Source organism: Pygocentrus nattereri, chromosome 11 (genome assembly GCF_015220715.1).
Source record: "Pygocentrus nattereri isolate fPygNat1 chromosome 11, fPygNat1.pri, whole genome shotgun sequence".
Lineage (NCBI taxonomy): Eukaryota > Metazoa > Chordata > Actinopteri > Characiformes > Serrasalmidae > Pygocentrus > Pygocentrus nattereri.
Window position 1 is genome coordinate 17,098,931 of NC_051221.1, and position 27,072 is coordinate 17,126,002.

Below are 27,072 nucleotides of genomic sequence, written 5' to 3' on the forward strand. Positions count from 1 at the left end.
AAGCAAGAGTCAGAGAGGACGGCAGAATTAAGTTTGTTTACTGTTTTATTTGGCAGACTGTGGACTTCTGTTTTTTTGGGACACAGGTTGGGGCTAGTCTTGAATTAAATTACACAGGTGATTTTATCATTGAAGTTTCTTTTTAGCTTGGGGCCAGGCGTAATCTGGGTCTGACAATAACAGCACTTTGTCTGAGTCATTTGTTCCAATATGATCTAAATGCCCGATTAAAAACGACTGAGTGAGTTCATTACAGACGTCAGGTGATGTCTGCTGTTGAAGTAAACACTTGTATCTCCAGACACTGTGGCCTTTGACAGGACTTGAACCATTGAGATTGTTTTCTGGCTAGACTGAACGTGTCCCGATTTCCCACAAACTTGGCTGCTGTTTTGCAATTTGCCTGGCAGATTGGCTGAAGATTCTGAAGAGCTGAACTCATTTGTCTGGAAAATGTCATGGTGTGATATTTAGGTTTTTGCAATAAATATTGTGATATTAAAATAAGGCGTCAGAAAGTTTGTCTAAGAAGGCTATTAGTAAATGGAGGTGATCAGCACTGTAGTGTTGGAGAAGGTGTGATGGGATAGGGCTGCATGATATGGACACATTTGCCATATTTAGTAACATTTTACAGTAGAAGGCCCTAATAAACAACAACGTGAATCATTATCTAATATAGTATTAATTATACAATAGTTATATGAAGTTGCTGTCCAAAAAGGAATTTTGGAGCATTTGTTTTAGTCTATTCATAAAGAAATGTACTTTGTTGCTTAGTGACGAGTAGTCAGTTAATTATGCTGAATAATAGAAACCTAATCATTAATTATAATTTGCTAATACAGATTTAATTGACACTCATAGCTCATTATTTTACATTCATATAAGATTATATCAATATTAATAATTTGCATTTAAAAAATCATAACTACATAGTATTTGTCTACATCCTGTTTAACATGTTTAAGTAGTTAGTTCGTCATTATTAAGTGGTTAATTCATACTATTTTAAACATTTGAAATCATTGTAAGGTCATAAATGTTAAACCCTGTTGTGAAGTTGCATAAACATGTAGGATTACAATAATATAATTATCATTAACAAACTAAGATAATAATTAATTTGCTGTTTATAGGGCTGTTTTATTTTAAATGCACTCATTGTCCATTAAACATGCGTGCACTCTTTCTCTTCATATGTAGTTGGCATTTCCCCTTCAATGGTCAGGATCACAGCAGAGCAGGTACTATTTGGGTGGTGGATCATTCTCAGCACTGCAGTGACACTGATGTGGTTGTGTGTTAGTGTGTGTTGTGCTGGTGTGTGTGGATCAGACACAGCAGTGCTCCTGGAGTTTTAAAAACACTGTGTCCACTCCCTGTCCACTCCATTAGACACTCCTACCTTGTTGGTCCACCTTATAGATGTAAAGTCAGAGCCAGCAGCTCATCTGTTGCTGTACAGTTGTCAGTCATCCACTAGTCTGTTTAGTCACAGGACACTACACACAGGATGCTGGTTACTGAACCAGTGGTATACTTGCGTAAAAGCCTACATTATTTTTGACCACAATTAGCTTACATGTTTAGATTATTTGAATGCTTTGATTCATGCAAACACCCAAAGAACATCTGTGATTGGTCAGGATGCCACCAGCACACAATAAAACATTTGGTGGTTGGTTAGAGGCTCATTTGCATGTTGCAAACTTCTGTCATGGTTCTAGATTTGAGAGTTTGTTTGCACTAGTGACCAGACTCTCCTTCGTATGTTGCAGCCCACCACTTTCACAACTAGTTGCCTATAAGGTTCTAATATCTCTTACCACTATTTCAGTTGTTTCTAGGAATCATTTAAGGCCATCGTGGGCTGACTGTATTTATAATTCCGCTCTCAAAAGCTCCAGCTCCAGATTGATTCACTGAAAGCCTTATAAGAAGACTGATCTAGATCCACTGCTTAATGCATTAGCTTTATATCCCTACAGAAGAGATGGCAAGCAATTACACTGCCCCACTTTCTCATATCCCATCAAAAAGCTCTGTGAAATCTATGCAAATTCACCCTGTGAATCTCTCCTTAACCTGTGATGAACAGACACCGAAACCCACATGTGAAAAACAGTCACACTTGAGATGGTGAGGGATTTTTGTATCTCTTATCAGAGAGATTTGTCCTTGTTGATGTGTTTGTCTGAGGGGAGCTGCTTGTGCTTGTGTGTGTGTTTTCTCTTCAGCGTTAATCTGACTTTGATATGCAGCCACATGCTCAACGCCTCGTCTCCTCCTCAAAGACATAGACTAAAGGGATCTAGGGGTGTGTGCATGAGTGTGTGTGCGTGACTTTCGGTGCCTTTTCATTTCTTTCTTTATTTATTTATTTTGGGATACTGTCCTTCACACACCTACACACACTTTCACACATAATGTGTGTTTTCCTCTCTTCAGGTGGTTTATTGCCCTCTTGCTGAGGGTCTTTGAAAAGTCCTTTAAAAGTACGGCTAACTCTTTTCATACAGTGCCCTCCGTGAATATTGGCAACCCTGGTAAACAGGCTGAAAAACAGTTTATTGCTAATCCTTTTGATCTTTCATTTAAAATATTAACAAAAACCTTTGTTTGAAGGTTAGCGATTTAAAGAAAAAATGAAATCCTGTTATGAAATATAATGCTGTGAAAAAGTATTTGTCTCTCACCCAATTTCTTCTATTTTGCTAGTTTATTACATTTAAATGTTTCAGATCATCCAACTATTTTTAATGTAAGATAAAGATAACGTCTAAACACTTTTAAATGAACATTTCATTTATTGAAGATAGATTTATTCAAATCCGGTTTTCAAAACACTTGCCCTCCTAAACCCAATAACTGGTTGTGCCACCCTTGGCAGTTACGACTGCAAACGATGGCGATAACTCATGACAAGGTTTTTTTCATCGCTTTTGGTCCACTCTTGTTTGCAGAATTGTTTTTAATTCTGTTACACTGGAGGGTTTTCGAGGATGAACTGCCTGTTTAAGGTTTTGCCACAGCATCTCAATGGGATTCAGGTCAGGACTTTGACCCGCCACTTCAAAACCTTCATTTAGTTTCTTTTGAGCCATACAGAGGTGGACTTGCTTGTGTGCTTCGAATCATTGTCCTACTGCATTCCCCAACTGCACTTGAGCTTTAGGTCACAAACTGGCGGGAGGATATTCTCCTTCAGGATTTTCCGATTGAGAGCAGATTGTCCCGGTCCTGCAGAAGCAAAGCAGCCCCAGAACATCACCCTATTAGTATGATGTTATAGTGGAATGTTGTGTTAGCTTTTTGCCAGATGTAACGGGACCATGTCTTCCAAAATGTTTAACTCATCAGTCCACAGAATATTATCCAAACAGTTTGGGGGGTCATATAGATGTTTTCTTTTTTTTGGCAAATGAGAGTCGAGACTTTGGCTTCCTCTTGGTCAGCAGTGGTTTGTACCATATTGTGCTGCTTTTTGAGACCTTCTAGCCAGCTTCACATTGCCAGACAGGTCCTATTTAAGTGATGTTTAGATTCAACTAGTCTGGGTGTAGTTAGTGAAATTTAACTCAGTAGTCAATTCGATTTGGTTAACTGTTTGATTTACTAGCTAAGGGGGCAGTTACTTTTTCACATAGGTCCAGTTTGGGCTGAACAGCATTTTTTTCTTCAATAAATGAAATTGTTATTTAAAAACAGCATTTTCTGTTTACTTGGCATATCGTTGTCTAATATTAAAAGTAGATTGATGGTCTGAAGCATTCAAGTCTAACAAGTATGTGAAAAGTGGAAGGAACAGTTACTTTTTCACAGCACTATACTTTTCTCAAATCTGTGTGCCACAGTTGGCTCCTCTGGATTTAATACTTTGTGCTACCTTCCTTCACAAAGATAACAGCTCCAAGTCTTTTCCTAAAATACTTAATGAGACCAGAGAACACATGGCAAGGGATCTGAGACCCTTCGTCCATACAGAACCTCTCCAGCTCCTTCAGATTCCAATATCTTAGTTGATAGAAGTTAGTTGATAAATGAAAGGCTTACACTTGCTTTCTCTTCATGTTCTGTTTTTTTATATCCACTAGTTTACATAATCTTTCTTCACTTCCAACACAAAGAACTACTAAGTAATTGTCCCTTTCAGATGTGGTAGCCATTCGTTTGTTCTTCTGTAGAAATACCTTAGTCCACTTTATTTTTCTCACACAGGCTCTTTGCTTTTGGTTAGATCAGGTGGCACAAGAAAAGCATGTTCTCAAGCAAACGTCCAGTCAGATGTGATGAGTCAGTGGACTTATTTTGCACACTCAGTGTTGACAGATACACACAGGAACATGATCTCTGAAGTGATAGGGGTATCTGTTAGGAATGCATGATCAGAATCAGACAAGATGAGAACTTAAGATTTTTGCTCAAAATTGACCATATATATAATATAATATAATATAATATAACATAATATAATAATTTTTTTGTTCTTTTTTTTTTTTTGGCTGATGTAATAACCTGAGGGAGGAACATTCACTCGCACTGCATTTGACTGTTGCTACACCTAAACCAAAATGGAATAGTCATAGAATAATTATACACGACACATTCTGCTAAATAGTTGATTGCCTCTTACTTTCCATGTAGCACTTTATTAGATTCAAATAGCATAATAATTACCCAGCGTGTCTCAAAGGGCCAAAACCAAGTGATGTGTTCATTACAATATTATATGTATCATAAACTAAGTCAAGTTGTTAAGATTACAGATTTGATTTATGATTTAAGTAATTTTGCAAGACTGATTTGTTGAATTAATCTAATTGTAAAGCTAATTGTAAAACTAGCATGCCTCTTTTGAGAGAACGTGATTTTGTATAACTGGCATCTTTCATGTGAGAAAGCACAATCAATCATGTATAATATGTGCAAGGTGACGTAAAGATTTTACTGATGTATTCCAGTATACCAGTATTACAGTGTTCCTCCTGTGCATGCTCAGCACCTTTGTCTCTGCCTATTTCCTGTATATTGTCAAACGCAAGCTCAAACATGAGAGCAAGACTGGCTTTCGCCCGTAGTACCGACAGTGTCCTCCAGAATTATTGGCAGCTTTTGAAAGCTGATGTCTCTCAGGTGATAGATTACAATCAATAAAAAAGGCTTTGTTGTTTATCATAATGAAAATGATTCATTTAAAAAATACCTTAAAACACATGATTGTTGCCACCCCTCCTTTGTGGATTCTGTTTAAATCAACCCATAGGCCAAAAGGCTAGAGTGACCCCAGCGAAGGCTTTTTCTTCCACAGAAAAAATGTTTATTGTCCTGCCAGGCCATCTAGCTGTGGTCTAGTTGTTTGTGATTTGACAGAAAAGCTCACACTTCTGGTAAGCCTGGGGTGCACAACTCCAGTCCTGGAGGGCTGCTGTTCAGCAGAGTTTGAATGTTTCTCTGATCAAACACATCTGCTTAACCTGGCAATTAACAGATAAGTGTAATCAGGTAAATCACAGGTAAATCACTGAACTGTTCGGGACACCAGCCCTCCAGGACCGGAGTTGTACACCCCATCGGTAAGCCTTCCAAATGGTTTGTTGCCATGGAGGTAGATATTTATGTGTAGAACTGAAGACTTTGGTTTATAGAACATCTCGAATCATTCTTATACCCATTGTGTCTTATTTATTCGCCTGTTTTTTTTTTTTTTTTTGTTTTTTTTTATAGGTACATATACGTTTCTGGAATGAAAGTCTACACTGGAAGTTCTCCCAATCCATCGAACTGCTTCAATAGGAAGGGGAAAATTCTATGACTAACAGGATCCAAGCCCAATCAGCAGCCTCACATGTATTTGTGGACCTGCCCACTATCAAGACTGTCTCCATTAAAGCTACTGACACCAGACATGGTGACATAGTGGGGTTGGATATGGAGGAGATGCTGCAAAGCTCACTTTTCTCCTTTGCTCTGAATGCTTTTATACACAGACAAAGATTCCAAACTTAAAGTGAAGGAGTGAATGTAAATGCACAGAGACTGGACTCCACTTTGCCTTTTTAATCTTAAGAACCACCTGATCTGCTCCCTTGTTTGTTTATTTGCTTACATCTGAGCGGAGGTGTGGGGGAGGGGGGTCATCCCCATGATGCTTTGTGTGGCCCGCGTGCGACGTCTCCATCGTCAGCTCACTCTCCAGACCAGCCTCTTCCTCCTCTTCCTCCTGTGCATGCTCAGCGTCTTTGTCTCCGCCTATTTCCTGTACACTGTCAAGCGTGAGCTCGAACCTTCCGCCGGAGGTGGGCCAGGGAACTGTGATGATGATTATATCGTCCCATCCAGGCTCCTCCCATTTCGAGATGAAGTGGGCGGAGCACCAGCAGCAGATGGAACCAGAACGGAACCGGTGGTTCTGGTGTTTGTGGAGAGCCAGTACTCCCAGCTCGGCCAGGAGATTGTGGCGGTTCTGGAGTCGGCCCGATTCCGCTACCAGACGGAGATTTCTCCCGGTAAGGGAGATATGCCCACATTAACGGATCGGGACCGAGGACGCTTCGCTCTGATCGTGTACGAGAACATCCTGAAGTATGTGAACATGGACGCCTGGAACAGAGAGCTGCTGGATAAATACTGTGTGGAGTACGGAGTGGGAATCATCGGATTCTTCAAGGTCAGATATCCTAACTTACATTCCTGTTTCTCTTCCATCTTTCTTCGTCTCTCACTTTCTGTATTACTGTCACTTATTTCTCTCTTTTGTTGTCTTTTTCCTCTTGTTTCTTTCTTTCTTCTTGTCTTTTCTTTGTCCTTTTTCATTTTTCTTATTCTATCTCTTTCGTTTTCTTTTCTCTCCCTCTCTCTCACCTACTAACTTTTTCTTTCTCTCTCCATCTCTCTCCATGTCTTTCATTCTTTTTATTTCTTTGTTTCTTTCTCTTCCCCCTCTTTCTTTCTTTCTTTCTCTTTCTCTCTCTCTCTGTCTCTTTCCTTCTCTTTCTTTATTTCTTTTTCTTTCTTTTTTCCTCTCTCTCTCTCTCTCTCTCTCTCTCTCTCTCTCTCTCTCTCTCTCTCTCTCTCTGTGTTGGTTTATATGACTAATGTGATATCCTGCATTATTATAGTCTGACCTCACCATACCAAATGGATTTAGAATCTGCTAATTTATCACTTTCACAGTCCATTTTAGCTCTGGTGGTTCTTTCCTGGGAGGGGGGGCATAATGTTAGAGGGATCATTTACATTACACCTTATTGTTCTCTGAGAATAAAAAGCATAAACAACTGATAGCAGCTGTCAGTATATGACAAGCCCAGTGCTATCAGTATCTGAGGGGGTTACACAGGATCTGACTTGTCACAGAGGCACTGGCCCCACTTGAACCACTACTGTAGTCAGATGCTCTCTGTCTTTCTTTTCCGCCATATACATGTAGGCAAATGAGAACAGTCTGCTCAGTGCTCAGCTGAAAGGTTTCCCGCTGTTCCTGCACTCTAACCTGGGTCTGAAGGACTGCACAGTGAACCCCAAATCACCTTTACTGCACATCACTCGTGGCCAGGAGGTCTGTCCACATGTCTGCTCTTTCAGCTCTTTTTATGTTTTTATTAGTTAAAACTGTTGTTTGTTACAATGGCTGTTTGGTGATCATTGTAGCCTCACTATAAAAACAAAGACTTGTTTGTAACTCTGATTTTTGGATGAGGCCTTCACTGCATCAGCAAAGACATACAGTGGTATGCAAAAGTTTGCAAACCCCCTGGTGATATTACATTTTTTTGTTGATTTTCTAAGTAAAAATGGGTTATGTGACAGTTTCCTACGATTTTACAGCAACATAATTACAGTATATTGAATGTAACATATTAGGGAACAAATAAAATATATTAACATTTGCATATGCCACTTTTTTGGTTAAATTCACTAAATAATTTGTAAAATGCAGTAGAATGTGCAGAAATGGGTTCTCTGTAGAAGATCCTAGTTTAATTCTTTAGTTTTGCTCTGGAGCTGATGTGATGCTACAAGTTACCACTGTGCATACCTGATTACACACTTGCATCAAACCATCTGTTTAAGGTTTGTAAACTTCATTGCAAAACTAAAGAAGTGGACACCTAAACGTGTCTTTTGTCAATTGACCTTTGGGGTAAGGGGATTTTTTTTTTTCCTCCCTTCTTCTTCGAATTAATCACTTTAAAATGACACACCAGTCAAAGTGAACAATTAACTATTGATACATCCATTGTAAACATGCCTATTTGCCTCCTAAAGTCATGCCACAATAATGAGATTTTCTAAAATATTCCCAGTGTTATATGATGTCTTTGCATAATGCATGTTATAGGTCTTTAAAGGACCTTTAGGTCTTTATAGCATCTTTAAAGGACCATTTCTGGCTAAATTCTTTCTCAGGTAGTGAGAGGTCCTCTTCCTGGTGATGACTGGACAGTCTTCCAGTCTAATCACTCCACATATGAGCCTGTACTGCTGGCTAAGACCCAGTCAGCAGAGAGCATGGGGCTGCGTGCTGTTCTTCACACCTCTGTGGTGCAGGACCTGGGTCTCCACGACGGTATCCAACGTGTCCTCTTCGGTCATAACCTGGCCTTCTGGCTCCACAAGCTGGTGTTTGTGGACGCTGTGGCCTTCCTCACGGCCAAGAGACTGTCCTTGTCCCTGGACAGATACGTGCTGGTGGACATCGACGACATCTTTGTGGGAAAAGAGGGAACACGGATGAAGGTGTCTGATGTGAAGGTAAGGGAGAGCTGTACAGGCACTGACTGCTTTCTGGCTCTCTCATTTGGATCTTGCTGATTTGTTAAGGCCATTTCACACTCGCCCAGCTAGACAAGACACTTGGAGGAGAGTGGCAAACAACTTAATGCATGATAAAAGGTGAAATGGATATTTAGGATGTTCGGCAGGTTGAAGTAGACAGTATCTGGTTGCTGTGAGGGGAAAAAAATCACAGTAGATAACCAAAAGCAGAGATTTCTTGTGACTTTTTTTAGAATAATGTGTGTGCCGTCACATACAAACGTTTGAACACCCTTCGTCGATTTATATTCAAGTAAGATAACTGAAGAACCAACAACTCTGAGAGCCAGGCAGGCTAAAGTACAGCGTTTGGTTGTGGCTACTCTTCCCTGAATAATTTCTTCACTTGACCAATTAGCAAGCTTAATGCATGTAGCACTTAACTCTGTAGGCCACATAGGTGTCAAAACACCTTGGTGTCACCAGGTTGATTAATCAAAGAAGATCTCCAGCAGCCTATAGTTCTGTTCATCAGTGCTTTATAAACTAATTTTGCCAAGACTTGTTTATAAAACATTTCCTAATATGATTCTCAATGCATCTTCATTTTTATTTCTATAGCCAACATTGCGAATGTCTCCTATATTTGTCATTAACAAGGTTCACTGGCTTAGACTTGCTTTCTATTCTAGGTTTACTTTAATTATACTTTTTTGTTTGTTTGCTTGTTTTTTGTTGCATTAACTGATTTATCATATAGGAGAATCGTGATGCATCTAAGAATCTGTTATCCCCCCCCATCCCTACTTCCTGCTGTGGCTGAACACGGGGTACATTGCTGGTCTTTGCTTGCTGTCTGAAGTGCAGATAGACTAAAAAGGCAACATCAACTTTCTAAAGCACACTTAAAAACAGCAAAAGCTGACCAAAGTGCTATCCATCAAATAAAACTACTCAAGCAAAAATTGGAGTTAAAATGAAAAACATTTGTCTCCAACCAAAACAGTAGAAGTAGCAAATAAAAAGTAGAAGTGCTTAGCCCCCTTAAGTCATCATTACAAATGACACTTGTTTGATTGTATCAGACAGTATTTTTATTGAAGTTATTTTTCAAAGTCACAATTCATTGGCATTTTTTAAAATGTATTAAAAGTGCTCAACCTCTTCAGATTAGTACTCAGTTCCACATCTGTCAGAGTCGTTTCTACCAGCCTTTCGTCATGTTTGGGAGAGATTTTAGCCCATTTGTTTTGGCAGGTCTGCTCCAGGTTGTTCAGGTTGGTTCAATATTCAAATAGTGCTACAGATTGTCGATTGAATTGACATCTGGACTTTGACTTGGACATTGTAAAGCATTTATCTTTTTATTATTCACTTTCTCCTGTGTTACTTTATCCCTGTGCTTGGGATCATTGTCAAGCTGAAAGGTGAAAAGTTTCTCCCAAACTGAAGCAAGTTGTCTTACAGTATCTCCCTGAAGTTTGCCCAGTCCATCCGTCCTTTTTAAAGAAGATGCCCAGAGGTCACTCTGATGCTTTCTGGCGAACTCCCAGATGTGTTTTGATGTGTTTTTTCCTGAATTAGCCACACTCCCATACAGGCCAGTTGTATACAGAGCTCTTGATATTGTTGACTGGTGCTCATTTTCACTCCAGTCTCAACACAGAACTGTGTAGCTCATGCGGAGGGATTGTCGTCCTCTCTTTTTGGCTTCCCTCATAAGTCACCTTCTTGCTCGAATGCTGTGTTTTGAGGGACATACTTGTCTAGGCAGTGCCTGAGGGTATGATGCAGTTTCTGTTTCCTCACAGTTGATCCAGTGGTGCTCACTAGGATATCCAAACACTTGGAGACTACTTTTTAGACTTTTTTTTTTCTTGTGGATGTCTATAACTATCTTTAGTTTCCTTAGAGTGCTTTCTGGTCTTCATTTTCCTTCAGTTTCACAGTCTGGTGATTGATCCTTGAATTATAGGTGCCTTTCAGATCCAGAAAAGATTCTTTAATGATTCTCAAGTAGAGATCAGTTGTGAGAATATTTTCTTGATAAAATCAATCACTTATCATTAATTGATTTTGAGGGTAAGTCTTTTGAAATAATATTTAACACAGCACAAAATATCAAAGTGTCATTAGTAACAGACAAACCTGATGACTTTTAAGGGGTTTCAATTCCTTGCAAGGTGTACTGTATGTGTATAGTAAACGTTTCTGCTTGTGTTTGTATATGTGAGTACGTGTGTGACTTCTCAGCGTCCTCTCTCTCTAGGCGTTGTTGGAGATGCAGAACGAACTGCGGGCGTCGATCCCAAACTTCACTTTTAACCTCGGCTTCTCAGGGAAGTTCTTCCACGCAGGTCAGTGATGCATCAGACTTCAACTTTCACAATCAAGACAATCAAGCTTTATTTGTACATTTTTCACCTCCTCTGCTGCCATGGAGCTAATCGTTTCTTTATTTGTTGTTTTAGCTCATGTACTTATCTGAGGGAGTCTCCATTATTTTAATAAAAACAAAAACTTACAAAATTTTCTTGACTGTGTTTATTTTTTTAAGGCAAATGTTTAAAAATGTGTACCTCTGCGTGATGTTGCGTTTTTGTTTAACACGGAGGCTGTCACTTAAGAAGTAAAACAGCTTTACATTAATTTTCAAGATTCTTATTATTTTATTCATTTATTTATTTATTCATTTTGCTGTTGCACCCCCCCCCCCCCTTCTCTGCAGATATCTGATTAAGTTGAAAACAACCCTTATGGATGCACAGTTATGAGCTGTTATGTATACTCCCCTTCCCCCCCCCCAATACAATTTTCTAATATTCACCCACTGGCCACTTCTAGAAGTACACCTCAGTGTAGATGCACTCATTGTACATTTTGTCAGCACCACTTACCATATAGGAGCACTCTGTAGTTCTAAAATTACAGACTGTAATCCATCTGTTTTTCTACATACTTTTTCAGCTCCCTGTTTGTCATGACCATGGTGTTGTGTTAGTGTGTTGCGCTGGTACAAGTGGATCAGATACAGCAATGCTGCTGGAGTTGTGTTTAGTTTGTTTGTTTGTTTGTTTATTTATTTATTTATTTAAACACTTCAGTGTCTCTGCTGGACTGAGAATAGTCCATTAACCAGAAATATGCAGCTAGTAATGTTTTGATGTTTTTGTGTCTGTGTGTGTGTGAGAGAGACAGATTGTGTTCGCCATTTATGTTGTGTGTGTGTGTGCTTGTAGGCACTGATGATAATCAAGGTGGTGATCTTACTGTCTTTATAAATATATAAAGAAATATGTGGGTGTGTGTAGGTGCTAATGAGTAAAACCTAGGTGCTGTCCTGCTACTGTCCTCTATTAATTAGATTGTGTGTTTGTGTGTAGGTACTGATGAGGAGGATCTGGGTGATGACCTGCTGTTGTCTTATGTTAATGAGTTCTGGTGGTTTCCACACATGTGGAGTCACATGCAGCCACACCGCTTTCATAACCAGAGCGTGTTAGCAGAGCAGATGCTCCTCAACAGACACTTCGCTGAGGTGAGTGTGTACACACTGACGCACAAACACACACACTCTCTCTCTCTCAAACAGAGGGGAGGGGTCAGAGCACAGGCCCTGTACAGATAATGTCACTTCCCGGTCTATTAGTCTGTAGCCTTCTAATTCAGGCAATGTGTAGAAACCTTGTAGTTTAGCTTTATATTAGAGACACATGTAACACTTATGTACAATAGACTGTCGTAGAAACTAGCGTATGTTTAGATTGAGGGTTCTCTTAGTTTTAAAGGGATTTTTTTTTGATGATGTTCTATCCAAAATTGAATAAAGCTGCTGAAATTATTTGTCATTATGTAAACTCCCTGGCATTAAGGCTGTTCAATATGTAAATTTTCATATATATGTATTTTTTAAGAGATCTGATAAATATGGTTACATGAAAATGCAATATAATGTGTATTTACTGCATCTAGCCAAAGCTAGAGTATTAAACAAATGAAGTGCTTCAGTCTAATTCATCATACACTACTGATCTATCTAGATCTTATCTTTTACAGTCGGTGTCAGAATCAATAATTTTCTAAGAAGTTGAGGAAGCTCTACCTCCTGTTGTTGGGTGTTGTTGGTATAAGGACTTTCTCTATCCAGTATGCTGTATACCTTGATTTTCTGGACAAGTGTGGTACAGTTCAAAGTCAACTCTGCAGGAAGTTAAATTCCTTAAGCAGGCTTGGTACCTCTGACATATGAGTGTGTACAAGTTAAGCCCTTGATTAGTTTTACAAAGGTAAAGCTACTGTTAGTAATTACCAACAAGATTCAGTTTGAATCTACAGTGTCTGATTTCTTATGACTGACAGCAATAATTCTTGCAAATAGTCTTTAATAATGGTCTAAATCTGAAGCTCCTTCAGTTACAGTCTTACGCTAACATAATAACAAGACCGGTCATCACTGAATTTTTATTCTTATTGTGTGTAGTGCTGGACCTTTCAATCTGAGCAGTCTGTGGTAATTTGGAGTACTTGCACAGATACTTGCAGCTGAATTCCTCTGTGTTGATTTAGAAGAATCCCATTCCATCTTGTCTTCAGACAAACAAGTAATTAAATAAAATATATAAGAGAAGTTAAGAAGGGCATCCCAGCAATACCTTTTCATGCTCTCTGAAGCGAGCAACACGCAACTGAAAAACATTGTGCAACACGTGTTATGTTTTAAACTGTGAGTCTTAATTTAAAAAAAAAAATAATAATTTGTGCTTGGCTCGCAGTCTCCGCTCTAATTCATCCAAAAGGTGTTCTGTCGAGTTGAGGTCAGGACTCTGGGCAGGCCAGTCAAGTTCTTCCACACCAAACTCACTCATCCATGTCTTTATGGACCTTGCTTTGTGCACTGGTGCGCAGTCATGTTGGAACAGGAAGGGGCCGTCCCCAAACTGTTCCCACAAACATGAAATTGTCCATAATCTCTTGGTCTGCTAAAGAATTAAGAGTTCCTTTCAATGGAACTAAGGAGCCATGCCCAACTCCTGAAAAACAACCCACACCATGATCCTCCCTCCACCAAACTTTACACTTGGCTCAATGCAGTCAGACAAGTACTGTTCTCCTGGCAACCGCCAAACCCAGACTCATCTATCGGATTGCCAGATGGAGAAGCGTGATTCGTCACTCCAGAGGACATGTCTCCACTGCTCTAGAGTCCAGTGGCAGTGCTTTACACCACTGCATTTGACGTATCGTGTTACCCTTGGTGATGCAAGGCTTAGATGCAGCTGCTCAACCATGGAAACCCATTCCATGAAGATCTCTACGCTGTTCTTGAGCTGATCTGAAGGCCACATGAAGTTTGCGGACGTCTGTAGCGATTGACTGCAGAAAGTTGGTGACTTCTGCGCACCCGCTCTGTCATTTTACGTGGCCTACACCTTTGTGGCTGATTTGCTGTCGTTCCCAATCACTTCCACTTTGTTATAATACCACTAACAGTTGACTGTGGAATATTTAGTAGTGAGGAAATTTCACGACTGGATTTGTTGCACAGGTGGCATCCTATCACAGCACCATGCTGGAATTCACTGAGCTCCTGAGAGTGACCCGTTCCTTCATAAATGTTTGTAGAAGCAGTCTGCAGGCCTAGGTGCTTGGTTTTATACACCTGTGGCCATGGAAGTGATTGGAATGCATGAATTCAATGATTTGGATGGGTGAGTGAATAGTTTTGGAAATATAGTGTATAAACTTCTGCAGAGGCCATATCCCCCTCCCCCCCCCGCAATATGTTAAACTCAAAAAATAACTACACTGTTCACTCAAATTAGAGGAAAATGCCTTATTTAACTGCTCACTGTAGATGATGTGTTAACTTATTTTTACAGAGAACATGAGCAAATCATGGAGTTTGACCAGGGATGTTTGGGGTTTTGCAAAAGATTGTGTTGTCCCAGTCTTACCTACTAGTCGATCAAAAAGAAGTCAGAAAAAGAGTGATAATTAAATATTTACTATGTGTTTCTGTTGGTGAATATGCAGGAACACTCTATCCCGACTAACCTGGGTTATGCAGTGGCGCCTCACCACTCGGGTGTATATCCTGTGCATGAGCAGCTGTATGATGCGTGGAAGAAAGTGTGGGGAATCAAAGTGACCAGCACAGAGGAGTACCCTCACCTCAAACCAGCCCGCTACCGCCGAGGCTTTGTCCACAGCGGCATCAGTGTGAGTGTGGACACAGACGATGAACTGAAGTCAGCACACTGTCACTCACAATATTAAAATGATTTAATTCTCACCACTGTGATGTGAATGTTATACTACAATAGGGTAATTGAAATCATTTAGATATTTTTTAAGGACGTGCATGCTTTGCTTTTTTTCATTAGCTTTATCAGTATGCTGCAGTACAAATTAGTACAAATCATGTGCTGCCATACAGTATGTTGCAACGCGTATTGCAGCAATACAGTTTTATACAGTACATCTCAGTACATTTGATACATTAGTGATACACTACAGTACGATACACTGCAATAGTAATCAGTGCAATATATTTTATAATACAGTACAATGTGATACCCTGTTACACAAACTGATACAATTTTATTGTTCAAGGTAATGTTACCCAGAGCTAACATAATAGCTACAAGCTAAAATGCTAGTTACAACAAAACACTTCCATACCTTGTTATAGTTTCAGTTTATTACACTGTGATACAGTTCCATACAATACTGTATGCTGTGATGCACTATGATACATTACGATGCAGTTTGAGTTTGAGTTTCAATACAATAAACTGTGTTGCAGTTTACAATTTGACACTGTGATGAGACAATGCAATAAAATACACGGTTACACAATTTGATTCAATAACATATATATGCTGCAATACTATTTGATCCAAGACAAAATACTGTGATACAATGCATTATATTGTTTCATCCCTAATTTTCCCATTGTAGTATTGGCCATACGACAAGATGGCAATATTTCATGTTTCTAATGTTCTGATAAGTTGGTACAGACAATCAAGAACAGTGGCACACTTATTAATGCTGAATCAGAAACTTTGAATAAAGTGATTTGTATTCAGTGTTTCACATACTGAGCTAAATCAAAAACAAGACTTTAAACAAGACTAATTATTCTCCTTGTAAAGAAAAATGCATTTAGTATTCTTTACGTATAAACGATATGTACAATATGCTCAGAAAAAAAGTAATATAATTGATCATAATAATGCTAAATATCATCACATTGCCTACCCCACACACATTTACTGTCTATTTATCTCTCTCAATCTTTTGCCTCTCCTTAGTAAATTCTTCTGTTTGCTGTTTTTTTTTTTTTGCATTTTTTTCACTTTCTTGCTCATTCTGTCTCTCTCTCTCTCTCTCTCTCACACACACACACACACACACACACACACACACACACACACACACACACACACACTTCCACACTCATTCTATTTTTGTTGAGCTGTTACAGTACTATTCTCTTTCTCACCTTTATCTCAGCTTCTTCTTTACTCACCCTTTAACCTCTACAGTGCTAATAATTGTAATAAACTCAGTGGATTTACTCTCCAGTTTCACCCCTCTTCACTAAAAATGTGAGATTTGGCTTGCTTGTATCATTTTCTTCCGTCTGTCTTCCTACTGGCTCGGTTTCACTCCCCTGCTGGTGGCCCCCCATGTGATTGTCCTTGAGGCAGAGGAGGCAGAAGGACAGCAGAGAGTGGTTAGCTGATTGCTGAGAGCAGATTTATATTCACATCTGTGTGTGTTCTGCCTCTCATTGATTTTCATATAGACCCCCTGAGCTCATGAATGCTCTGAGAGAGATTATGAATATTGCATTAGGCCTCGCTCTATTTATTGCCGGGGAGAGAGAGAAGCTCACACTTCGCCTTAGCCCAGGAGAGTAGTATATGTGGGTAGATAGAGCAAGTGTGTCCAGAGGTGTCCAGGGTATTTTCAGAAATTGCATTCATACAATGCTAATTGTGAGACTAACGTATTACCATTTTCCTCTTCAGGTGCTGCCCAGGCAAACATGTGGTCTTTTCACTCACACTATTTTCTATAAGGATTACCCTGGAGGCCCTCAAGAGCTGGACAAGCTCATCGACGGAGGGGAGCTCTTCCTCACTGTACTGCTCAACCCAGTGAGTACCGTTTTACAGCCCGCTCACCTTTCAGACCTATAACAGATGGATCAGGCCAGGTAACCAGGTGGATGCTGAGATGTGTTTTGGGAGTCAAAATGGGGCCGCTCACAATCATGAAAATTTAGCTGACAATTAATTGTTCTTATTCATTGTGACAAGCAGTCTAGTTGCTTTGTCTGTCTCCCAGTAATATACTGTCATGCCCAGTACTGTAGAGCAAAAAAAATAAACCAGTACATAGCATTCACCTGCTTTTTCTACCTAAAAAAAAACAGATTATCTCCTGATAATCATCCAATTCAACGGTTGCATTTTCCCCCCACTCTGCAGCATGTAAACGCAGCAATAAAGTACAAGCTTAATTTGGCCAAATTGACTGATTATCATTCTTCTTCTTAGCTTTCTATACTTAGTATTAATGAACTTTGTCCTCTGATGGTGTTACAAACATCAAATAAACATCACTCACCATTGTCCTCTAAAAACATTAAGGGCATAAATAAATGTTTATTAAGTTGTTATAAAAAAAAATATATATAATATATATATATAGGCTACCAGCCACCGACCACCTCTAAGGGTGTTATCAATACACATCAAACATTAATAATGTAATCACTGCCCTCTAAAGGTATGAACAGCAACAAAACAAACATTAGTCACTGCTGTCCTGTAAAGGTGTTAACAAACATCAAATAAACAAACACCAAGTCAGAATTGTTTGTTTTCTTTAGACCCATTGACGCACCTTGTGAAACGGTGACCAAATACAATATTAGAGAATGTACAGATGATATTTTTGTTGTTGTTGTTGTTGTTGTTGTTGTTGTTGTTATAGTTATTAATAATAATATTCACAATAAGCAGTTATTCTGCTAACCAAACTGGCTATGGTTGCCAAGCAACCTGCCACTTACAGATCACCATAATGTCTGTTATTTTTAAAAATAAGTTTATTAAGTTAAAATACAGAAATTGACTGGTCTGTGCGGCCAGTTACTACATCTACATCTACATTACTACATCTAGTATTTTGTAACATGTCTCAGCCAGTCGGATTTTATATATGATGTTATATATATTTTTTAATGTAAGACTGTTCAGTAACAGCTGACCAACGCCACAGTGCTTTCCTAATTTGAACTGTCTAAGCTGGGGAACTAAATTCAATAGAGAAGCTTGATTATATTGATACCTGTTCTGGGCAGAGTGCCAAAGTGTGTGGAATGCCACTTCACCTGAAGCTTCATTGGGGACTAAAGCCAGTGCTGATCTAATGATGTGCTAATTAGTCTGTGGTCCACAGGCACACAACTTTGTATGATGAATGAGCAGACACCCTTGAAGTGCAGCAGAGAACAGTATGAACAGTAGTGAGCTGTATGTTTGACCCTTACCTAATGAGCTAGTGTCGCATCATTGATCAGAGTGATCAATAAAAGGAGTTTGATCAGAAATGTAATTAAGGACAATTTGCCTTACTTGTTTTCTCTCTGTTGGTGTTTATCTCGTTTTACTCAAACCTTTTCAAACTTTGTCTTCAAAATTTCCAAATTGCAGTAACTAAGCAGTCAGTCTTAATGTACATTGTGAGTTAATAAGCATGCCTGTTTCCAAATCTGAACTGCTGATTGACTGTCTAACCCACCTCAGACCACTCCTTTCCAGCTCATTAAACCTATTGCACCCATGTTTAAAGCGCTCATATCTCAGAAAACTGAATTTTTGTGTAATAAGAGTCTGATGTTGTGTGTAATTGGTGTTAGACATATAATACACTCTTCATTTTAATTTGAAGAGATAAATAGAGGTTGGAAAATGGTCAAGTAAAGTTGACCGCAAGGGAAAAAATTAAATGTAGCATAGGCCCTTTAAGCCACATGCACGTAAGTTTTTTTTTTTTGTTTTGTTTTTTTCCGTGTAAAGGTAGGTATTATAAAAAGAATATTTAAGAACAGTCTAAACATGGTCCAGAATAAGATAAATCAATCTCTCTCTCTCTCTCTCTCTCTCTCTCTCTCTCTCTCTCTCTCTCTCTCTCTCAGATCAGCATCTTTATGACTCACATGTCTAATTACGGAAATGACCGTTTGGGGCTGTACACCTTTAAGAAGCTGCTGCATTTCGTGCAGACGTGGACTCACCTAAGGCTGCAGACGCTGCCCCCACTCCAGCTCGCTCACAAATACTTCAGCCTCTTTCCCTCTGACAGAGAGCCACTCTGGCAGGTGGGTGTATAGTGTGTACATTAGTGTGTATTAACTTTGTATATTTCTTAATGGGGTAATAATACACACAGGTTTTATTATATCAAAGTGCCAGGTTTGACTAAATGGCTGTTTATCACATAGTTTTTGTTGTTGTATTTTGTGCTTCATAATGTGCCACACTCTTCAATGGAAGGCTGTTCCAGAGCCATGTTGTTGAAACACATGTAGAATATGACTTGGCCTTGTCGTGCTGAGATAAGTATAAATGTGCCTGAGAAAGAAGATGGCGGCATATGTTGCTCCAAAATGTGTATATGTTTTAGTGTTAATGGTGCCTTCATAGATTTCTCAGGTTACCCATGCCATGGGCCCCAATACATTCCTGTGTTTCACACGGGATGGTCCTTCTCTTTTTTTTTTCTTTTTTCTTTTTTTGGACTGAGAAAACTCAATGTCCATTTTTCCATAAACCATCTAGGGTTGACTTCTCAGACTAGAATACATATGATGAGCTTGAGCCCTGAGAGGTCGGCAGTGTTTCTGGATGTATAGTGCAGTTCTTATTTAATTTGTGGATGCAATGATGAAAAGTGTTTAGTTTAGACATTGATATTATATATGTGTATGTATGCATGTATGTATGTATGTATGAATAATTAGTTTTATATGTTCATAAAGAATGTAGCCTTTCCCGGATGCTTCGATATTCCTCTATGCTCAGTGTTGTTTTTCCTGCTCTAACTCACGTAACTCAGCTAATGATCAAACCCTGAGTGACCTGAGTCAGGTGTGTTACAACTGAACTACAGCAAAAGAGAAACACTGAGAGTGTGTGTGTGGGGGGGGGACCAGCAGCATATGATTATTGAGCTGAAGTTGAAAGAGTCCCAGACAGAGGAGAGATGGAGTGTGTGTGTGTGTGTGTGTGTGTGTGTGTGTGTGTGTGTGTGTGTGTGTGTGTGTGTGTGTGTGTGAGAGAGAGAGAGAATATCATTAGTGCTACAGTGCTGTGTAGCGTCAAGCTCTGTGGCCAGCAGCCCTTCATCAGAGAGCGTGCTGCTTGTTATTCATTTCTTTTGTTTCTCTATCGTAGTTGCGTAAGAGCTCTATAATGTGGTTGAGTGTGCTTCTGTTTTCCTCATTCCACTCTTGTGTGTGCGCGCCCTCTTTCTTCTTCCCCCTCTAATCTTTTCTCTTATTCATGTCTTTTGTACTCAAAGGATTGAACAATAAAGCTCTTGTGGGGTGTGTGGGTGTGTGTGCTCATCACCTGACACTGATTTTACCACAAACACATGCTCCCATCGTCTCTGACTCTAACAGGAAGGCTCATGCTTTAGTCATTTATGGAACCGACTCTCCTGGCCTTCATCAAAGGCATACTCAGTAGTTCAGGTAGAAGTTAACTAACTCTGCTTGTTTTGAAAGTCAGCAGCCAAACAAACAGGTAGTACTGGAAGTCCTTTCCAAAGATAGATGATTTTCAAGCAGGCGTTTGGAAATATTGTTGACTCCAAAAGCTTGAATTGAAGCTTGAATCAGTTCCTCATATTTTGCCCAGCATTATCCATATGCCTACATTAACAGCACATGTACACTATATTGCCAAAAGTATTCACTCACCCTACCAAATCATTGAATTCAGGTGTTCCAATCACTTCCATGGCCACAGGTGTATAAAACCAAGCACCTAGGCCTGCAGACTGCTTCTACAAGCATTACTGAAAGAATGGGTCGCTCTCAGGAGCTCAGTGAATTCCAGCATGGTGCTGTGATAGGATGCCACCTGTGCAACAAGTCCAGTCGTGAAATTTCCTCACTACTAAATATTCCACAGTCAACTGTCAGTGGTATTATAACAAAGTGTAAGTGATCGGGAACGACAGCAACTCAGCCATGAAGAGGTAGGCCACGTAAAATGACTGGGCGGGGTCTGCGGATGCTGAGGCGCGTAGTGCACAGAGGTCACCAATTTTCTGGAGAGTCAATCACTACAGACCTCCAAACTTCAAAGTTCTTTTGTTACATGCACGCTGTACACAGACTAGTAGTGCCTCATGTGTGAAATGAGCCTGATTGTAGAAAAACATTTAAAGTTGCTGCATCTGGAGAGTAACTTAATTAAAAATGCATTAACAGGGATTTGGTTACTCCTCATTCTCACTTTGCAGATTATACTCGATCATACATTTTTGTTTTGTCAGTTCATTGCAAAACGCAGCCTGACTATGACCTCTTTCTCACTCACTCTGTCTTTGTGTGTGGATTTACCCATGCTTACTGGCTGTTGTTACTAATGATGTCTACCATTGAAATGTTCTAGAGGGGTATTAGTGAATGCATACACTTTGGAGGCTGTGAATATAATGCTTGCAGTCTCAAGAGGTTTGGCACCTATGAGTGTGAGATTTGGTCCTCACTGTCTAGACAGCCTGTTTGACAAGTGCCTCCTTCCACAGCATTCAGTAAATTGATTGTATTTTACTTTGGACAAATGAGAACAGTGTGAAATATAGACAAAAACTGTTCACAATCAAACAACAAAACTCGGTTTACTGAGGAGAACTGGGTACAGTTGACTGTCAGTTAATCTATCTTGAGTTAGTGTCCCATATTGCCTTGCTAAGGTCAAACATGTCATATAATTAAATGGATCGTTTGTGTCCCTCAGGAGCAACTGAGATGAGAGCACATAAAGCTAATAGGTCAAGATCCTTTGTTGGTCAAAGGTCTGTTGTATTTGGGCAGAAGACTTTGCAGCAGTGTGGATGAATACTGATCATACTGTCTTAAATGCATTCAGGAGCACATTCCATTGCAATACATTGCATATTAAAAATACATTTAGAAAACTTAATAAGGCACATTGGAACAGCTGTTTTCCCCCCAATGCACCTTATTTGCTTTTAGTAGTAGGCAGTTTTCTTCATGTAGTTAGTCTGTTAATGTTTCATAAAAACAGCTTAAAATGTAAAGTTCCAATAATATTCAACATTTATTTTTATCTCTCTTCGTCCATTTCTGAGCACTGCTGCTCCCACAATCCCCAGCACCCGTGCTGAAGAGGCTTTCAGTTTGATCATCCCTCAAAAGAGCTCAGTAACACTGAAATTATTAACTGGCTCATCACCTTGGTTTATCAGTCTACTCGGGCTTTAGCATTATTATTTTATTTATTTATTTATTTATTTTTCTCGGTCAATATTCTAAAAGTATTCTCCTAAAAAATTTAAATATAACTGTATTCTAAAAATTGCGTATACAAAATTAGACTTGGATCAAATACAGATCCTGGATTCTGAATACATATTTCCAGTACTTGTGTTCCGTTACATCCCAGCCCTATTCACACCATCAGTGAGTGTGTGTCTGTGCTTTTCTTAAGCCGATAACTGCAGAAAATCAGATTTTGTCAGTAATCAAATCACATTTACATGCACTTGAGTAATCCAATAATGGGAAACTCAGATTTCTGCTTTGCAACCAGCCAGTAAACTCACAGTCATGATGTAAATGTAATGTAAAACTCCACTTTACCTGAAAATACAAACACACATCATGTAGAAGATGAATCTTCCTTAAATTCTTTAAGCATGGTGTTGGTTTCAGCATCTCTTCAAAAGTTTGTTGCCATTTCACAGGGACTGTGTAAAACACTGCTTATTTGGTTTTGCTACTGCGGCCTGTTTTTGCACATGCTCTGGCTGAGAAATGCAACAGAAATCTGAGTAGGAGTTTAAACACTCTGAGAAATCTCATCACATTTCTTAATTGGATTTTCTAGACTGATCTAAGAAATCAGAGTATGCTGTTTAGATGACCATTTGAATAATTGGATAACTGCAGAAATCCAATCATGATGGGATTATTAAGTGTATGTGAATACACTCAGTGCTAATCATGTATTATGTACATAACTTGTTTTTTGGACTTGTATGGAATTGTCTCTTGGAATCAGCTCCATTGATGCTCATCATTTAGAATCGGAATCGGGATCAACTCCAAAATTTTTACAGTTTTGGCAATTTTTACAGTCTTTTTTCACTGTTCTTTTCACTGTTCTTTTTTTTTTGTTCTTCCAAAGCCATAACACTTCATTTATTTCATTTCCATTCAAAACTGCCATTGAGTGTACTTTATTCCTTCTACAGTGTCAAAAAAACAAACAGAAAATTACATAGAAGCATCTGTGGTATGTGTATTATGAGAACACCAGTAACTTTTTATTTTGTTTTGTTTAATTTGATAATTTACTTCTTTTCTTAAGTTTTCTTTTTTGAGTAATGGCTTCTTGCAACTTTTTTCAGATCTGAAACAAAAATTTAGCTTAATTTGTTTTTAAAAATTGTGATTTTCACTGTAACTACCATTAATCTCTTTAAACAAGAATGTCTTGTACTTAATGGTACTTAAAGTTTTGACTTAAAATGCAATGGAGGATAGTCTTTTGTACAGTACTTTATCTTATTGACTGGAGAAATATAAGGAAATTTCACAAGATATTACTAGAAGTAACTTTAAAACAACATTAAAACCAACAAACTAAACACAGTCTGTAGAAATGCCTTTCTGAGGCTGGAGAAAGTCTTTTGATCAGACCTTAGTTCGTCTTTTCAGAAATGGCCATAGTCATTTATAAGAAGTAATGCTTTCAGATTTGGACTGGGTTTTTCAGAACTGGGTTTTTAATTTTCATTCCAGCGTGATTGACACCGTGAAATGTGTAGTGTTCAGTGATGTTTGCCTTCTTGGGCTTTTGTCAGAGTTAGTTTGAATGTATTATGAGCTGGAGGTGTTTTCTTTTGAATGTGGCTGGTGACTCAGTGATATGTCTGTAGTCATCATCATTTAATGATTCATACAGTCAAGTCTAAAAGACTGCCTGTTCCTGTGTGTGTGTGTCATATGGTTGTCAATGCAGAACAAAGCAGTGCTCTGTTTAGAATTTCCATTCGAACTCAATGTATTAGAAAGTGCCCTGGATTTTTATTCACGACAGAGCCCTCGCTCTTATTATGTGAAATCTTCTAACCTTGTCCTTGTCCTAACGCAAAATAGTTTAAAGGCACTGCAGTGTCTTTAGATAATTCAGAGAGTCATTTTGTTCTGTTTTGAAATGTTTCAGAACCCCTGTGAGGATAAGCGACACAAGGATATCTGGTCTAAGGAGAAAACATGTGATCGCTTCCCTAAGCTGCTTGTGATTGGACCACAGAAAACAGGTGAATGCCCAGAGCTCCCCCTGCTGGATTTATTGTGTGCTACACCCAGAGCCCTTGAGGCCAATCATTTCAACTGTTGGCACATTAGTTCAGTAGTTGTACTAATGTATTGTGGAGTTATCTTTCGAATAGTAATTATTTTAAACAAATCTAACATATATATGAATGTCCATTTAATAGTCTCACAACTGTTCAGTGAATTGAGAGAGAGAGAGAGAGAGAGAGAGAGAGAGAGAGAGAATGTCATTAGTGTTACAGTGCTGTGAAGCGTCAGGCTCCACGGCCGGCAGCCAGATCAGTGTGGTTTTGACACTCAGCCTTCTGCTACCTGTTCCTGTGCTGGTGTAAGATCAGCATGTATGTTTTTATGTATCTATGCAGTCATATACAAAAGTTTGGACTTATTATGCTCAAATTACATGTTTGTCGATTTTGTAAGTAAAAACCTAATCATCTAGATGTCCTTAAATATAGTATAGGTATTTTCACAGGCTACATTTTAAGCCACCATTAAAATGTCTAGAGGTGTTCTCTACTGAGAGAGTGTAAACAAAACATGTCATTTAACCAGGGCACCCAAACCTGACTGTGTCTATGACTGCATATATTTGTGACTGTTTTATAGACTGGGTAGCCCATTCATTACCTCCAGACAGGGATACAGATAGGGAAGGTGTTGTAATTTCAGGGAGGTGAAATAGTCAAGAGGGTTTATAATAATGTACTATAGATGACAGCTATATATTAGGAGCTCATGCACATCCTGCATGCTCTGTGGTCATTCTGGTCAAACTGTATGCAAATGACTTAATCTACTGTAGACGACTGATTTGTGACACAGGCTACACGTTGAAGATGCATTGCCTGTATGCACAAAGTGTAAGAATAGCAGTTCATTTGTTATTTAGCAGTTAAGTTTAAATAATTCTGAAGTCAAGGGGTGTTGCATCGTACCCCTGTGTGCATCCCTGTTTCCAAAGTGCTTAATACTGTTTCTTTTCCTCCACTCATTTCTTGTTCTGTCAGGGACGACAGCCCTGTATCTATTCCTGGGCATGCACCCTGACCTCATCAGCAATTACCCCAGCAAAGAGACATTCGAGGAGATTCAGTTTTTCAACGGCCACAACTACCACCGGGGAATAGACTGGTGAGAAGTGCTCTAGGCTTTCTTTGTCTCTCTGCATCAGTACATTTTTTTTTCTTCTTCTTCACTTTCTCACCTGGACCTGCAGCACATTCAGATTCAGGATGAGAATATCTCAAATCCATAAAGTTTTCTATGTAGTTTGCAGGTTACTCTTTAAGTTTGTTTTAAAAGTTATATTTTACATACATTCATGATACTCCCAGTTACTGCACATCTCTGTTATTGGCTACCTAAATGTTTCTCATGGATAGATTTATAGTATAGCATGCTTACTTGGGCTTTATCCCATTTCTTATTTTTAACCCCTACCTCTTGTTTTCGAATGTGTCACTTTGCGCGTTACAAGGGGTAGTAGCTGAAATCTTCCTCTGTGAAATGGGACAACTCTCAAATAAAAAAGAACATTGCTTCACTAATGGGCTACTAGCAGTGCTCTGTAGGTGACCCTGCCACTCTGCAGTGATAGCAGAGGAGCAGTAAAGTTCAGCAGTTTCACTTTTCACAGATATTTGATGAAAAGCTTTAAAGATTTATGAGGAAAAGGATAATACATTGAAGTAAGATTAAACTAAAATAACACCATGTTTGTCACAATTTTTAAACAAAAGGAAATACATGTGTGGGTCACTTGTATAGCCGTCTTGCTGCTTTTTTTTTTTTCCTCCTTTATAATGCTCCATTTAGACTGACTCTTAAAAACCTCCAATTTAGACCTAACACTTCGCCCTACTCCTCTATCTCATTAGAAATTTGGGAAACCCTACCCCTAGACATGAATGCACAAAACGGAGAGCTAAGCACTAAGTCCTTTAGGGTAGGGATGGGGGGTGAAATGAAATTAGGGGAATTGTGGAAATAAAATAAATCTCAGTTAACAAATAGAAACTGTGCTCTAAAATCTAAAGAAAAAGTTGTTATATTTGAGTCTGTAGGGGGTTTGTTAACTTACAACCCCAATTCCAGTGAAGTTGGGATGTGGTGTAAAACATAAATAAAAACAATATGATGATTTGCAAATGCTTTTCAACCTATATTCAATTGAATACACTACAAAGATATTTAATGTTCAAATGGATAAACTTTATTGTTTTTTGCAAATATTCACTCATTTTGAATTTGATGCCTGCAACACGTTCCAAAGAAGTTGGGACAGGGGCATGTTTACCACTGTGTTACATCAACTTTCCTTTTAACAACACTCAATAAGCGTTTGGGAACTGAGGACACTAATTGTTGAAGCTTTGTAGGTGGAATTCTTTCCCATTCTTGCTTGATATACAACTTCAGTTGCTCAACAGTCCGGGGTCTCCGTTGTCGTATTTTGCGCTTCATAATGCGCCACACATTTTCAATGGGAGACAGGTCTGGACTGCAGGCAGGCCAGTCTAGTACCCGCACTCTTTTACTACGAAGCCACGCTGTTGTAACACGTGCAGAATGTGGCTTGGCGTTGTCTTGCTGAAATAAGCAGGACGTCCCTGAAAAAGACGTTGTTTGGATGGCAGCATATGTTGCTCCAAAACCTGCATGTACCTTTCAGCATTAATGGTGCCTTCACA

At 39.0% G+C, this 27,072-nt stretch overlaps 1 protein-coding gene across 2 annotated transcripts in view; it reads left to right on the plus strand.

The window, feature by feature from the left end:
* The window catches only part of ndst1a (N-deacetylase/N-sulfotransferase (heparan glucosaminyl) 1a), an 86,706-nt gene that overhangs the window by 52,030 nt on the left and 7,604 nt on the right, over window positions 1–27,072 (plus strand). For both annotated transcript variants that reach the window (XM_037542894.1, XM_037542893.1), the window contains 10 exons: window positions 5,728–6,670; window positions 7,433–7,561; window positions 8,413–8,757; window positions 11,030–11,117; window positions 12,144–12,298; window positions 14,794–14,979; window positions 16,800–16,928; window positions 18,977–19,159; window positions 24,267–24,363; window positions 25,390–25,513. In XM_037542894.1, the coding sequence (XP_037398791.1) occupies window positions 6,146–6,670; window positions 7,433–7,561; window positions 8,413–8,757; window positions 11,030–11,117; window positions 12,144–12,298; window positions 14,794–14,979; window positions 16,800–16,928; window positions 18,977–19,159; window positions 24,267–24,363; window positions 25,390–25,513 (1,961 nt within the window). In that variant the 5' untranslated portion in view covers window positions 5,728–6,145. The remainder of the gene's footprint in view (window positions 1–5,727; window positions 6,671–7,432; window positions 7,562–8,412; window positions 8,758–11,029; window positions 11,118–12,143; window positions 12,299–14,793; window positions 14,980–16,799; window positions 16,929–18,976; window positions 19,160–24,266; window positions 24,364–25,389; window positions 25,514–27,072) is intronic.